Here is a 16,241-nt window from a genome sequence, read left to right on the forward strand (position 1 = left end):
AGAGATAGAACTAATTTACAATTATGGTTGTGGTTTGTTAAACTGCAATTTAAGCAAGATCCAAAGAAGCTCCTTTTGGGTAAAATGATTCATTAGTATAAGTCTGTTCCAATGCCTCAAGGTTGATGTCACACAAATTGGCTCTTAAGATTCTGATTTATGCTAGAGAATCATCTTAGAAAAGATCAATGTGTTCTATATAAGACTAGATATTCTATGGCTACTTCAGAATAGATGGGGACAAAGAGATGTTATAGAGATGAATTTATGGTAAAGTTTGATATGACTGAAAAAAGTCTCAATCAAGAAGTTATCTTGAGAGGATGTTTTATTTTTGGTTCTATGCAAATGATAAAAAAATACTTACTATTGACATTTGAATTATAATTCCCAAATAAAATGGGGCTAACTTTGTCCCAATTCCTTTACATGTATAATTTCTACTACACATAACAGAACTCCTGGTAAGAATGCTTAGTCATGACATTTTATTAAATAATGACACAAGCTCAGAGAGGGAAATCAAATTGTAAGGACACTATGAACTCTTCCATCATTTAGGGAACCAGCTACCTTGTTTTGTGGCCTAGCATCACGCTGCTAGTAAATGGAAGAGTATGAATTCCAGTTCAGTGAAGGCAGACTTAAGTCATAATCCTCTTATCCATTGAATAGCCAAATTCATTCATTTTAAGGACTTAAAATAATGGAAGTCTTTTCTCTTTAATTCTGTTCAAAGCATGTCTTTTTATCTTAAAGTTTATGTCATTATGAATAAACCCTGTGTCTTAAGCCTCTAAACTTGGCACCAATAGGTTGTTTGGTTTAGTACATGAAAATCTATGGATAGAAAACAGATGGAGTGAGGAGGAAGGAGGGGCAGTGACCAGGGGATGATTGAGGAGTTTAAGTGCTTGTGTCTCCCTCCTTTATTGTCTTTGTTGAATAAAGATAAGTTTCTGAGATGAATTACTCAGCACAAATATGCAAGAGAAACACATCAGAAGTAGGTTATGAAATAACTTAGCAATAGAAACTATTGCTAAAGCTGAAATGCCCATTGATAATGTTCACTGAGGAAATATCCATTGAAATTCAAAATGTTTGAATTCAAAATTGAGTGAAATTCAAAATGCTAGAGATACAGGGATTAATAAGACAAAGACCCTGGCCTTTAGGCTTTGATATTATATTGCTAGAAGGACCTGGATGCCAAGTAGCACTAAGGTTTACAAAAATCTAAGAAATGGTGAAAATTAAAACAAAACACAATAAACAAATGTTTATTTTACCTTTGTTATTTTACTCTGAATTTTTTTCCTCAATTTATTTTGTTTAATATTTATTTAATGATTGGTTTTCATCTTAACTGTTTTAAAAAGAAAAAGAAAGAAGTTCCTGAAAAGAGGTTTGAAAATTCAAGCTTCTCCTAGAGTCTTGAATTTCAGGGAAGGTCTGTCCTTGAACATTGAGCTTAAGACTAAGGTATTCTATTATTAGTGTATTCATACGTTCAAATTTGCCTTGGAGCATGTCTAGTTTATTACTGTTGTCCTGGTAGGTGTCCTGTCCAGTGGACTTAACAATGGTTAAAATAGTAAATTATATGTTATGTATTTTTTACTACAATGAAAAAAAAATGAAAGTATATGATGTGGGTACCTTTGTCTGGGTTATCTACTAGATTTGAAACCATCTGATCTCATCTCCTATTGACTTCCACATGCTCCCTCTGCTCCAGACTCACTGGCCTTGTTCTTCCTCCAACACGCTAGACGTGCCCCAGCAGTGGGCTTTGGCAATGCTGTTTCCTCTATCTGGGATGCTCTCCCTTGGAATATCAGCATGGCTAAATGCTTTGTTTCTTCCAAATCTTTCGTCAGTGAGAGAGACCCTTGCCACCTCATTTAAAATCCACTCCCAACCCTCACCATCCATCACACTCACACATACACAGTCCAGATCATCTTTTCCTACACAATTTTTCCCCATAGAGCTTACTACTTTCCCACACACTACCTTTTTTACTTATTAATTATATTTATTGTTTGTTTACTTCCCTCACAAATACATAAACATCACAAAGGCAGGATTCTTAGTTTGTTTACTAAGTCCAAGTGCCTAAAACCACCTAGAAAAGTTTCTTTTAGTAGTTAAAAAATATATGTTGAATGGAATAATATAATCAACTTGTTTAGAAATCCTGTTAAGTTGATCTCTTCAGTGCTTGTAGAACATTGAGTTTCCTTCATTTTGTATAAATTTGTACTCTGAGGGGCTTCTTTACTCTTTAAAAAACTCTCAAAAATCCTTCATGATATTTTGAAGAGGAAGGCAACAGAATACTGGGAAATGCGCTCTCGGTGTTCAACAGAGTACAACGAAACAAACCGTATGTTTTATATGCACAAAAAAAAATACAGCAATCTGGAGAATACAACCTAGACCATTATGGATTGGTTCTTTCTGACAGAGCCATCTGTGAATCCCATGTTTTTTTTAGGAATGCCCTCCAACTTTACAACCTATATGTATAAATATGTGGTGTGATTCTTAAAAAAAAAAAACCTACAGTTATTAAGATGGCCTACTAGGTAAAAAATGTCTGGATCAGACCACATTATAATATTATACTGAGTTGTACATTCAGTATTTATTCATGTAATCAAATACTGAAAAAATTTCATTGCAGTAGATTAATATGGATGGCATGCCACTTAAGTATAATATTCCAGTTATTTTCATCATTTTTCTAAACAGTTTACTCTGATGAACCCTGAATCTTTTCTATAATTGTCTTTCTTTTCACTTTCAGCAAAGTTTTGTGGTGACCCTGGTATACCCGCCCAAGGAAAAAGAGAAGGCAAAAGCTTTATATACCAGTCAGAGGTTTCATTCAGCTGCAATTCTCCTTTCATATTAGTGGGATCGAGCACCAGAATATGTCAAGCAGATGGCACTTGGAGTGGTTCGTCACCTCACTGCATAGGTAACATTAATTAAAGGTCGATTATGCTCAGTGATTCTGGAATTACTGGGTAGTAGTGGCATTTAATGGTTTTCTTTATCCTGTAATAGTTGGCTAACTATGAAAAAGAAATATAAAATATAAAAGCACTTCAAAGGCACTGAAAGTGAATATTGTTAAAACATATGATATTAGTTTTAGCATCTAAAATTTCCAGAAGAAATATTGAAGTAATTTTCCTGTTTATCAGTAAATGAAAAAGAAAAAACCTTCCAGATAAATTGCATTAAGTACTAACATTTGTATAGATCTTTATAGTTAATAAAGCACATTCAAATGAAATTAAACTTGCTCCAAAAATGTAAAAAAGGTACATTGATGGGCTGGCCCCATGGCCGAGTGGTTAATGTTCCTCTCCGCTTCAGCAGCCAGGTCCGCAGGTTCGGATCTCAGGTGTGGACCTATTCCACTCTTCGGCTGTGCTGTGGAGGCTTCCCACATGCAAAGTAGAGAAAGATTGTCATGGATTTTAGCTCAGAGCTAATCTTCCTCAAGTGAAAAAAAAAAGGGGAAGATTGGCCACAGATGTTAACTTGGGGCAAGTCTTCCTCACCAAAAAAAAAAAAAAAAAAAAAGATAGATTGATTTCAAAATGGCTCAAAGTACATTTCTGTAATCCTAAAATTAAATGCCACATTTGATAAACTAACCAAATAAACTGTCATTCAAGCTAACCAACTGAGAGACCAGCAGCCCTATCATTTTTGTGCCTAAATCTCCTACATATGTCAATGAAAAATCTAAATAACTAAGTCCTGTTTCTGGAAAAACCCTTACTTCTTAAGGGGAATATTATCCTACTTGAGATTGTAACTTCACAAAATCCTTGAGCAAATATTTTATGCATGTGTTCTTCATTTTCCCTTAACTTTTTATCCACAGAGTTAGTTGGATGTCAAATGCTTTTATATTAGAAGGGTTCAAAGTTCGAGAATTGCATAATTCATATGAAATGCAGTCTACCTGAATTTCTTGCCTTAAGATTAGCAGGCTTCTCTCCATGGAGAGATGCTATTAGATTTATACTCTTTACTGTTACTCATGCCCTTTCATTAAGCCCCAGATCACTTAAATTATTTTGTATGAAGAGAGATATACATTTAAATATAAGTCTGAGATTTAAAGGTATAATGTGTTTTTAATCTTCATTTTAGAACCCACCCGTACCTCATGTGAAAATCCAGGAGTGCCACGGCATGGATCTCAGAACAATACATTTGGATTTCAAGTGGGTACTTTAAATAAATATTTCCATTTAGTATAAAACTAGATCAAAAAGCTTCTGTGGTTCACAGGCATATAATCCTGTTGGCACAAACAGAACAAACGTCATGCTTATATCTATATTCATAAACATATATAAAAAGGGTAACAGGCAACAAAAGAATTAAAAGGGAATTAGGAGAAGAAAAATATTCCTCAAGAAAATAGCCTAATTGACCCAGAGGATAAAGTAAAAACATAGCTGTGAGCATAGGGAAAATCCATAAGCAGTAGTTAGGCTGTAAGAGAGTAAGTGAGGGAATAAATGAGTAAACTTTGCAGAAGGACATGGGGACAGTGAGGAAAAGTAAAGATGAGAGAGGTAAAGGGAGAGATTTCTGAGACAGAGAGTTAGCAAATATATAAAAATGTGGTCATTCAATAAGGCAAGAAGAGTAAAATATGTTTGTCTTATAATAGGTATATAATACTAAAATATTTTTAAAATATTATCATTGATGTAAGAAATTTCTGAAAAAATAATTTAAGTATAACCTATTGTTTCACAGCACATAGTTGGATTGTTATGTTAGAATTTTTAGCATGCCCAGTCATGTGTGGCTGTCTTTCTTATTTTCTCATTTTCAATTCCGATTTTATGTAGAGATTCAACAAGTTTTTCATTACAGGGGCCAAGGGAACCAAAGTGCATACTGACTCCAAAAGGAAATAGCTAATTTACACATTACCCAATTGCCTTGTGTTGCAGCATTTTCTAAATTGTGTTATTTTGTGTGAAATTCAGTGTCAACCTGAAGAATATCATTTCTAAAGGAAGTACTCACCAAAGGTGCCATATTTTGTTGCTAAAAATAGTTTCCATTTATCTACAGTTCAGGCACTCTATGAACATTGATTTTATAGTGTTTCCGGTTCGTCCAGATTGCCTCAGGCTTGTCTAGATAATACAAAAGTGTAAAAAAGTGTCTCAGTCTCTCTTACATTGGTGTTTTTAGAAAACTTTAGATTCATATCTCCATAAAAGGTTTATCAATTGATATAAATCCTTAAAAATGGCCAACTAGCTCAACAACATTAGTCCTCATCACAAAGATGAAAAAACTCAAACAGAATGTGACTTGGCTTTGATCGCAATATCCTGACAGAATGCAAAATTTTGATGTTAGTGTCTGTGCACTAAATCTGGTGATTTTCTGAGGAATATGAGTCCTTTCTAGAAAATACCCTTTGAGATAATGGAAATGGAAATAAGTAAGATTGAGTTTAGAATAGTCATCCAATGAAATGAATAGAATCATTAACTGCATTTTAAGAATTCTATTATAATCATTGAAAAATGTTATCACATAGTTAACCTAACCCTGAATTCATATTATTTGGCTAATAAACATATATTAGACCATTACATTCTATCTAAATAAATATGAATAGGCTAGATTTCAAATATGATTGTCTGATTATATATAATTATATTAATCTCTACTAAAATTACAAATGTACTGAGTATGTTAAATTAGGGATGTCAACTTTCTTACATGCATAAGGCAGGCATGTGTTTATGTATGTATATACAATACTAATTATATTTACTAAATCTGTATAGAGCCACCAGAATTAAGTTATATAATTCTAACTAATATCAATTTATTGATAGATTCCAAATGAATATGGTCTTGTATATACCTGGAAAAGGTGTCTGTATCAGTTGAGAAAAACTCTTGCTTGCATGTAACAGAAACTATTTTGAGCTAGCTTGAGCCTTAAGGCATTACAAGCCATGTGCAGGTATGTTGGAGACCCCAAGAGAAGGGACCTAGGTGAGACTCATCAAGTCCAGAATCTAGGAACTGGACAGCAGTATTCAGTTTTTTCCACTACTCTATGTTTACCTACTTCATTTTCTCTCCCTGCGGATTGGCCATATGGCCAAAGGTGCATCATTTCTGCACCTTAGCCATATACAGAAAGTGATTAATTGTCTTGATGTCTGTTCCAAATTTCCAGAGAGAGAATTGGAATGTCTCAGCTTTTGTATCGACTCGACTCCTTGTTTGCTCAGGTGGCCAGTAGTTTCTTAAGTAAAAGCATAGGTATCAGGAAGCCCACTTCTGAGAGAGATAACAGAAAGGGGAACGTTGTGAAGTACAGAGGCACTCAAATCATTTTCTTAATTTTTTCTTTAATGTGCTCACTTATTCACTCTCTTTTTGTATGTAGATTTATATAGTAGATTTTTGGACATAGATATAATTATTAACATATAAGAATATATCACCTGTTTCTAAAGGTGGTGAAAACCCTAGTGTTAAAAAAGGCACTCAACATGATTTCTCTTATATCCAAAATATTCTAAGTTGTAACAATTTTTGGCTAAAAATAGATTGGTAGTGAAGAAAGTAGCTGTCAAAATGATTGATACAACATCTAGATTAATTATGGAATAAATGCCAGGCACACATACTTCACTAACTGCAGTATCATTCTTTAAATTAAGCTCTGGGCTTTGGAAGACACATTATTTGGATTTAGGGCCTGTTACATTAAATTTATTATAGATATGAAATATTTTTAATCTGACTCTTAGATGTTTAACCCCACCAAGGTATTTAACACTAAGGTATTTATCTTTATTAAAATAATGATAGTGGTGATGTATGATTTCCAGCTTATAATCAAAATTAGTGCATAAGTACATTGAATGAGGTAAACGTTACCTAGTGTTTTATTACCTTTAAATGATGAATGATGACATGAATTTTAAAACAAAAAACCATAAAATTCAATTTTTAAAGTTAAAATCTTCTGTTTATTTTTGAATACAAACTCATAAGATACCTTAAAATTCTATTTTTCTTAAATCAGGAAGCTCAGGATGAAAACTGATGCTCAGTCAGTGAAAACTTGCATCTCATCTTAAGCATACGCGTTATTTCCTCACTTTTATTATCCTGCCTTTCTACTTCAATTTTATCAATCTAAATTTGTGTATGTCTTTTATTAGATGGTACCTCATTTTTTCTTAGATAAAAATGTTTAATATAAACACATAATAGAAAATACAAATATAAAATGGTTGTTTAAAGTACAGAGGAAGCATATAAATTTTGAAGCTTTAATTATATATATATGTAAAATATATATAACAACTTTCAAAACATATATCTTTCAAAAAAATATACGTATGAAAGTTGTTAGTTGTTATGAACCATGCTGGATACTCCAGTTAAACAAATACGTGATTTTAAAAATGAGACACAAATAAATACAGTGATGAAAGTTCTTGCAAAGCAAGAGTCATTTCTTATAAAATATCATGAAATGAAAGATCTCACTTAGAATATTCTAAATCTATGCAAAATTTTGATTATGCTATGGTTTACTATCTAAACTTCATGACTTAGGAACTGAGATATAACATTTAAAAGAAGGAAATGAGTTTAAAAAGATAAGTGATATTTACCAATTAGACATGTCTTAAAATTTTATAATGCATTTGCACACACATGCTAATTGAGACTAATTTAAAGTGATTTTTGTTTAAACGTTGACTGCAATTAAAACTTAATATGGATGATTTTTAATTCCTGATATAAAAATAATTTTAAATATTAATTTTCACATTGTATATAATTGGTTATAAAAACAGAGCACTTTTTTATTAGTAAATATTGGTGGGAAAATTGTACATAAATTATTTTTCCAAGAATCTTTTGAATTGCATAATGGAAATTTCTATGATATTGCTACTTAGGTGTCTACAAATAATCAAATTATATTATGCATGTTATAAGTTATTTAGGGTCAGAAGGATCTATCGTGGTAAGTTAGAAAAGGATGGAGGGCTGTGTAAAATATATTAAGTGGACTTATTGCTGACAAAATTATTAATTAATGCACTGATACTTGGAGAAAATTTCGATGATTGATTTGATTGTAACAAATTCTGAATTAAAAAATAATTCTGAATTTTGTGTAACTCTAGGTGTATTAGATATTTGATATAAGTATCTGTGAATTTGACAAAAATTATTATTAAATGTTAGTGATATATAAAAAATCTTTAAATAGATTTTACTTCTATAGTATCTGGTTAATATCTAAAGCAGTATTTATAGTCACTTTAGAAAAGTTTACAGGAATAAAGAAAAAAGTCTTAAAGGTAAAAAAATGTCTATATAATCCAATATGTTTCTCACATCTAGTTAATAGGAAGGAACCCAAATGTACCCTTCAAAGAACAAACAGTGATTTACTTTCAAGTTCTAAAGTACAGAAGGGATATCACTTCACTTTAAGTAAGAAGCTAATAGACATGTTATTTTATATGAAATTATTAGTTCCCATTCCTTCAGTTGATCTAACAGTCTCAAGACACCTTCCAAGCTCTTGGTGCATGAGGGTGAGTAACACACAGCCCCTGGCCCAGAAGCTAACAGTTAGCTTCTGGTATTCCATCAGATAGAACACATGATTTCATAGGATAGGTGATAACATTGATAACATTGAAAGGTGCTAAGCAAGCACATAAAAGAGACAGTTTTCTTAATCTGTTGCTATGGGAAAGACTTTCTAGAAATGTTGCCTGAGCTAAATGTTTTAGGTTAAGATCTAGGAAAAGAAAGTTGGGAAAGGCATTCCATGCAGGAAGAACAGCATGGAAATATGCTTGCATTATGGTAACTACAAAAACTCAATGTTATGTGAGCACAGTTTGAGTAAAAGTAAGTGATTAATGATGATGCTAGAGAGATGATCAGTGGTCAGGTTGTGGAAGCTTTTATCTGCCAAATTAACACAGCATAACTTTATTCTGTGAAAGTAAGCCAGTGGAGATTTTAAGAAGGGTAATGATAAGGTCAAACTTTCGTGTTAAATAGATTATTCTGACTTTAGTGTGGAAAATAAATTTACTGGGGTCAAGACTGGAGAAATGGAGACAAGTTAGAAAATTACTGTAATTGTCTATGACAGTAGTTCTCAAACTGTGGTCCTTGACCAGCATCAGCAATATTAGCTGAGAACTTTTTGGAAATGCAGATCCTTGGGCCTCCCCCAGATCTATCCAGTCAGAAATACTCAAGGGGGGCTCAGCTATCTGTATTTTGGTAAGTCCTCCTGGTGATTATGTTATCTGATAAAGTTTGAGAACAAGAGCCTATAGAAAATATGTTCAGGACTAAAACAGGATTTATAAGTAGAGGACAGTTTGAGAAAGATTTAGGAAATAACATCATCAGTATTTGGTGGTAGATAAATAAGGGGAGATTTATGGGTGAAAGGTGGTACCGTTAACTGATATCTAAACTAAAGTAGGATTGCTGGATTTATAGAGATGATGGCTTTTGTAGAACCAGTTTGACTTAACAATATAATTTCAAAGTCTACATGGTCAGTCACATAATCTTGACCACAAAAGAAAGTCAACATCTGTAGTAGCGTATTGCACAACTTCGGAGAGTATGTGAATGGCATGCTCTGGACCACAATTTGAAGGACTCCATTTATATTGAACACAGCATGAGCAATGCTCCTTGGAGTTGAGCAATGTAATGGGCCTAGACAAAATGGGGCATCAAGAGAGTAAGAGATCTCCTAGGGGCTAAGGTGAGAGTGTCGAATTTAGCTAGTCTCAAGGTCCAAATGGAATCTTGTATCAAATTATGTCACATTAGGCTTAGCCTTAAATTGCTTTAGCAGATGGGAGTAGGAACTCAAGAGGTAAGTAGAAAACAGGGTTTGCATGATAACCCCTAAGACAGCCATTGAGCATTCTCAGACTTCACTGCTGGGGAAGGCTCAAGCGGCAGACTCTAAATAGCCCTTTTCTTGTCCTCCACTTCTAATCACTTAATAAATCTTGTTGATTTTTCCTTGTAATGTATTTTGAGTAAAGGACTTCTTTCCCAAGTCTGTTGCCACAAGTTAGTCCGGCTTTTATCCACTCAAATCTAAAAGGGCAGTGCGAGCCACATAATTAGAGTTACTATTCATCATTCTTTTTATTGTTTAGTAATTTCTCCCTACAATCACTAGTTTAATTTTCCAAAGATGTTATTTTCTACACAAATTTTACCTGCCCTGAAACTTTGGCCCCTTATGCTTTTATTAAAAAAGATCTCAAATGTCATTGCCTGCTATTTGAGACCCTTCAGAAACTATTCATACTCATGTCTCTGACTTTATAATTATAGCTAGAATTTATTTAAAACTTATGTGTCATCCCTGTGTAGAGTGGATTGTATATCCTATTTCATTTAACCCTTAAAACAAATCTCAAGACAAATAGTATTATCATCTTTATTTATAGATGGGAAATTAAGTCTCCAAGAGGAGGTATACCTTATTCAAGTAATATCAGATTCTAAGTTAAAGCCAAGTATACATTATTCTGGGGTCTGTTTTCTTTTTTATTCTATCTCACTTCTTCCCACTTACCCCTACTTTCCCGCTCACTGTGGAAGCTATCCATGCCAACTAATTAAATATACAGTCTTTTTTCCTAAAACATGTGATGTATTTTTTAACCTCCATGCATTTTCTCATCATATTCTTCTCTTTTCTACTTTTATATCTGTTGTTCTTAAACTTTAGTGTTCACTGAAATCACCTGGGGAGCTTATTAAACCACAGATTGCTGGTCCCTACCCTAAGAGTTTCTGGTTCAGTGGATGTGGGGTAAAGTTCCCAAATTTACATTTCTAACAAGCTCCTAGGTTATGCTGGGATTCCTGGTCTGAGCACCACACTTTAAAAATCATTGTTTTATATATTTATCTAAATCCCACATCCTTATAAGCTTAGTGCAAAACACATATCTTCCATCGTATATTTCTGTTACCACCACAACCTTCAGTAAATAACTTTGTTCAATCTGGTATTGCCTTTACTGTCTTCCATATTCATTTACCTCTTATGTTTTAGTTATCTTTATTTCCATATCTATCTTTATCCATCTTCATTTATCTATCTTTAGTTAACTCTCTATCCATCTGTCTGTCTATCTTCTATCATATGTGGCTTATTGACCTTTTGGTATCCTACATAGTTTCTTCAAATTAACATGGCAAAAAGTTTGGCACCTCTGTATACATTGGGTACTCAAATATTTGGTGATGATATGTGCACAAAGAGATCTAGGTGTTTTCTTTACTCTTGATTTTTTCTCCAATTTTTTTTTTATTCAGATTTCTATTTCTTTTCTTTCCAACTTCTATCATGCAGAATTTCTTTTGAAAACATTTTCTGGTCCAAGTTTTTTTATTTGTTGCTATCATTGGAGTTGCATGGGGATGTTTGCTTTTTCTCTGTAGGTAGGAAGTGTTGTACAGTTCCACTGCAAAAAAGGACACCTTCTACAAGGGTCTACAACACGTACTTGCCTTCCTGACCTCACATGGAGTGGAATTCAGCCCGAGTGCATACGTAAGTATTGTGGTTAAGAAATTATACTTATCATAGGTAAGAATTTATATGGATTTTTTCTCCTAACTGTGAAAATAAGTTTATATTTATACAACAGATGTTTCACATTGATTGTTTAGATTATAAAACATAATTCATATGTATAACTTTATTACTATATCATAACCCCCATGCCCACTGGAGAGCATTCTTTCTAAAGAAGCCAAAAGGCATGAGGTACGCTTTTGTTCTTTTTGAAAAGCTCTTGTGTTTGTGTTCTGTCTGGTAATTTTAGATGATGATTAGTTTATAGATCCATAGATCTACACCTCTCTGTGCAGATCTGTGATACAGGAGCTTCCAACAGAGTGACTCTTAATCTTTTATTACTTGTGAATCTCTCTGAGAATCTGAAGAAACGTAGAAACATCCATGAAGGGAGATAAGCATCAACACCTTGTCCCAAAACATGAATACTATTTTAAGATTTCCTGGAGCTTCTAAGTGTGCACTGACCCTAAATTGAGAGCACTTGCTATACAGATTAAATAAGAACAAAGTCCAAGGTCTCTAAACAGTGTTTTCTAATTTATAGTTAGACATAAATTCCAGCTGGTGAGTTACTTATCTATTTTTTCCCTCCGACTCCCTCTTTTTATCTCCTGCCCCATCTTTTTAAATTCTTAGCCTCTTGGGGTAAAAAATAAGGAAATAGAAATACTCAATGGGATGGTGTCTAGCTTTTAAGATTTGCTGAAGTTCAAGTAAGTCTTGTGACTTTAGTCGAGCCCTGTTCAGAATGACGCAAATAAACATGGGAGCCCCTCTGGGCATGTGGCTTACTGAAAAGCAGCAGAATTCTCCACTGAGAAGTCATGTCACATGCCTGGTTTGCTTATAGTATTTAAATATGTCAAAATTCCTAAAAAGATCATTCCTCAGAGTATGTACTTTAGAACAGCTGTGTGGGATGTAACTAGATATTTCATAGTAAACTAAGATTCTTAAATGACCTGCATTTGGGATATGATGATTTAAATGAAGTTAAACAGCTTCTGTACTGCAAAGCATCTCAGAATTTCTAATATATGCATCATGTGGGGGTTAAGAATGTAACAGACAAACTATTTGTGTTTATCCTTAGTGATATTTCCCCCATGGGGATTAAATTTCATTAACTGGAATTATATTAAATATAAACTATGTAACACAACGTTTATTACATAGTGTTAAAAAATGTTAGCTATTGCATATAGCTTTCTAAATCTCCATTGGGAAACAAATGGAAAGTTGCTCTCTTGTTTGGGGAAAGATTCCTTATAGTATCTATTTCTGATTGAGAAAGGAATGGTCTTTCTAAGACACAAAACAGGTGAACTGAGGGGAGGGCCAAGAAGTGCCATCAGTATAAGTGCAGTGGAATAAAGGTAGCGAATTAGGAGTGGGAGGAAAAATGCAGGAAAGGAGACAAAAAGTTAAGTGAATGAAAAAATGCTACTAGCATATGGACCCAAAATATGGCCAGAAAATTCTATATGTAAAAAAATTATTAATTTGTACTTTCTACATTAGAAAGTATTAATTTCAGAGCAACATAATGATCTGTGGTTGGATTTAACTTTAAAAAACATGTTTTTAAATTTAAAACAAATACAGTAAATAAAAAAATCATAAAATACATTTCCTAAACTGGTATAGAAAATCTGAGTTTGACAAACTTTAAAAGATATCTCACTGTGGAACTTTTTAGATCATTTAAAATGCTAATATATATTGTGACTTTCTAAAATGGTGATATCATACACACTTATGAGGTTAATTATTCACAGTAAGTTTTTTTCCCCCCTCAGTTTACCTGTTAACATCTACCAGTGTTCTATAGATGATTGTTTAGGAAATGCTAGTCTATGAATTTAATATGTATATTTACATTGATGCATTTTCCTTGATTCATTAGAATAACAATTTAAAGGTATATTTACATAAAGGCATTAACATACCTTGAAAAATATTTTGTGACTCCAATCTCAAAATTTTCTTTTTTTTTTTTTAAGATTGGCACCTGGACTAGCAACTGTTGCCAATCTTTTTTTTTTTTTTTTCTGCTTTTACCTCCCCAGACCCTCCGTGTACACAGTTGTATATCTTAGTTGCACGTCCTTCTAGTTGTGGGATGTGGGACGCTGCCTCAACGTGGCCTGACGAGCAGTGCCATGTCCGCGTCCAGGATCCAAACCCTGGGCCACTGCAGCAGAGCACGCGAACTTAACCACTCGGCCACGGAGCCGGCCCCTCAAAATTTTCTTAATGTGTCTATAACAAATGAACATTTTTCTCTTTTCTCAATATAGCCCATAGCTGTAAACAGCCGGAAACTCCTGCTCATGCAAATGTAGTAGGAATGGACCTCCCATCCCATGGGTATACACTAATTTATACCTGCCAGCCTGGCTTCTTCTTAGCAGGTGGAACAGAACATAGGGTGTGTAGATCTGATAACACCTGGACTGGAAAAGTTCCTGTTTGTGAAGGTAAGTTTTCTCTGTAAAAGCTTTTAACAGAAAATGTACGAATTTGGACTTCCTCAGATGCAAGAGACAAAAAAAATAAATCAATTCAAATTAGCTTAGGAACTAGGGAAATTTGTTGGCCAACTCCAAGGGTGGGAGTGATGTAAGCACTTCTGGACCCAGAGGCACAGATATGTTATTCAGGTTTTTTAGTAGCTGCTTTTCCATGCTCTGGTTTTTTCTTCTGGCCTTTATTATTTCTTCTACTTCTCTACTTATGGTAGGCGTATTAGTTTCCCAGGGCTGCTGTACCAAAGTACCACAAGCTGGGTGGCTTTAAAGAACAGAAATCTATTCTCTCACAGTTCTGGAGGTCAGAAGTCCAAAATTAATGTGTTGTCAGGGCCTTGTGTCCTCTGAAGGCTCTCTGGAAGAATCATTCCTTACCTCTTGGCTTCTGGCTATCCTGGACACTCCTTGGGTCGTAGCTGCCTCACTCCAATTTCTACCTCCATCCTCATACAGCCTTCTTTCCTATGCATCTGTATATGTCTCTACTCTTCTTATAAAGACATGAGTCATTGGATTTAGAGATTATTTCAGCATTATTTCACCTCAAAATCACCAACTAATTACATCTTCAAAGGTCCTACTTCCAAATAATGTCATATTCTGAGGTTCCTGGTGAACGTGAATTTTGGGGGTACACTATTCAAACCAATACAGTAGGGAAAATTGCTGCCAGCGTTCCTGGGTTCATATCCTTCTGGGAGAGTAACTCTGGTAGAAAGAATCTTTTCCAAAGTTTGGTCAGGAAAGCACTGTTCAGGAGTCTGATTGTTACAGTTTTGAATAGAGTCCATCTCTAAATCTATTACACAGCCAAGGTGATATGATATTTTGATCAGATCTAGGTGAAATGTCCATCCTTGTTGTTGCTTAATCAGGACAATCCCCATCTGGACAAACTATAATAAGTTTACCAGAAGAAAAAGGGTAATGTTTCCAGAAAGAGCAAAGGAAATTTTTCTATAGTTCTTGATAAGGTCATCCATAAACTCCTTTTTCCTTTTTGTTTTTTTCAGGCCTTCTAATTCTTGATCTCTTGCAGCATTCATAAATGTTAATGACTTTTTCCTTCTTAAAATGTTTTCAGTCTCTTCTCTTAGCTAGAGCATTGCTCAGTTTTTTTTCTTTTTAAAAATTTTTCATGATAGAAATCCCTACGATGTGAGATCTTACTCTTTTGTTCACTTGTCACTATCTTTCTCCACTGTCCTGTCCTTTCATCTGCCCCTCCCCAACTAGAATACAATCTCAGTAAAAACAGAAACTTTGTTCAAAGTGTTTGCCGCTGTAATTTTAACATCTAGATCAGTGCCTTGTATGTGAAAGTGTTCAATAAATACTTGTTGAATAAATAGATGTTTTATTCCTTCATAATTCTGGCTCTCATTCTCCATTTCCTTTATAAGCGTATTCTTTTCTACCCATGCTTCTCTAAAAGCTCAGTTCTTAGCCATCTCTTCCTTTCACTCTATGTCCTCTCCCTAGGTGATCTCATTCAAGCCAATGGTTTCAACAGCCTTCTCTATGGATAATATTTATGAATAATTATTTCTAGCTCATTTATCTTCTCTTAGCTCCAGACTTATATGTTCAATTGTTTACATGATAAACTCATAAATTTCCCTTCACCATAGACTTCTTTTGGTGTTCCCTATCTCAGTGGTACCATCATCATGTAGTAAATAGAAATCTAGTAGTCATCTTTGACATCTTCATATTGCATTAAATCCACCAGGATTTCAATAGGTTTTTTTATCTTTTCACTTTTCTGTTTTATCCTCACTACTGCAATAGTCTAATTCAGCATTATCTCTACTGGGACTACTGCAGCAGCCTCCTAACTTCTCTGCCCATATCAATACCCAGTCCTTTCCAAATTGTTCTCCATCTTGCAGCTAGAGTGATGTTCACCCAAATCACTTCCCTTTCAAACCTATTAAAGACATTATATTGTCCTTACGATAAAAATCTAAATCTTTACATGGTCTATAAGCACTGCCTATCATAGC

The 16,241-nt window shown here is 34.0% G+C and overlaps 1 protein-coding gene across 1 annotated transcript in view; it reads left to right on the forward strand.

The window, feature by feature from the left end:
* CSMD3 (CUB and Sushi multiple domains 3) overlaps positions 1–16,241 on the forward strand; it is a 1,175,747-nt gene that overhangs the window by 1,140,782 nt on the left and 18,724 nt on the right. Inside the window, exons 62-65 of the mRNA XM_046642300.1 lie at positions 2,816–2,989; positions 4,183–4,256; positions 11,563–11,674; positions 14,005–14,184. Of these exons, the coding sequence (XP_046498256.1) occupies positions 2,816–2,989; positions 4,183–4,256; positions 11,563–11,674; positions 14,005–14,184 (540 nt within the window). The remainder of the gene's footprint in view (positions 1–2,815; positions 2,990–4,182; positions 4,257–11,562; positions 11,675–14,004; positions 14,185–16,241) is intronic.

This window comes from Equus quagga, chromosome 16, assembly GCF_021613505.1.
Source record: "Equus quagga isolate Etosha38 chromosome 16, UCLA_HA_Equagga_1.0, whole genome shotgun sequence".
NCBI lineage: Eukaryota > Metazoa > Chordata > Mammalia > Perissodactyla > Equidae > Equus > Equus quagga.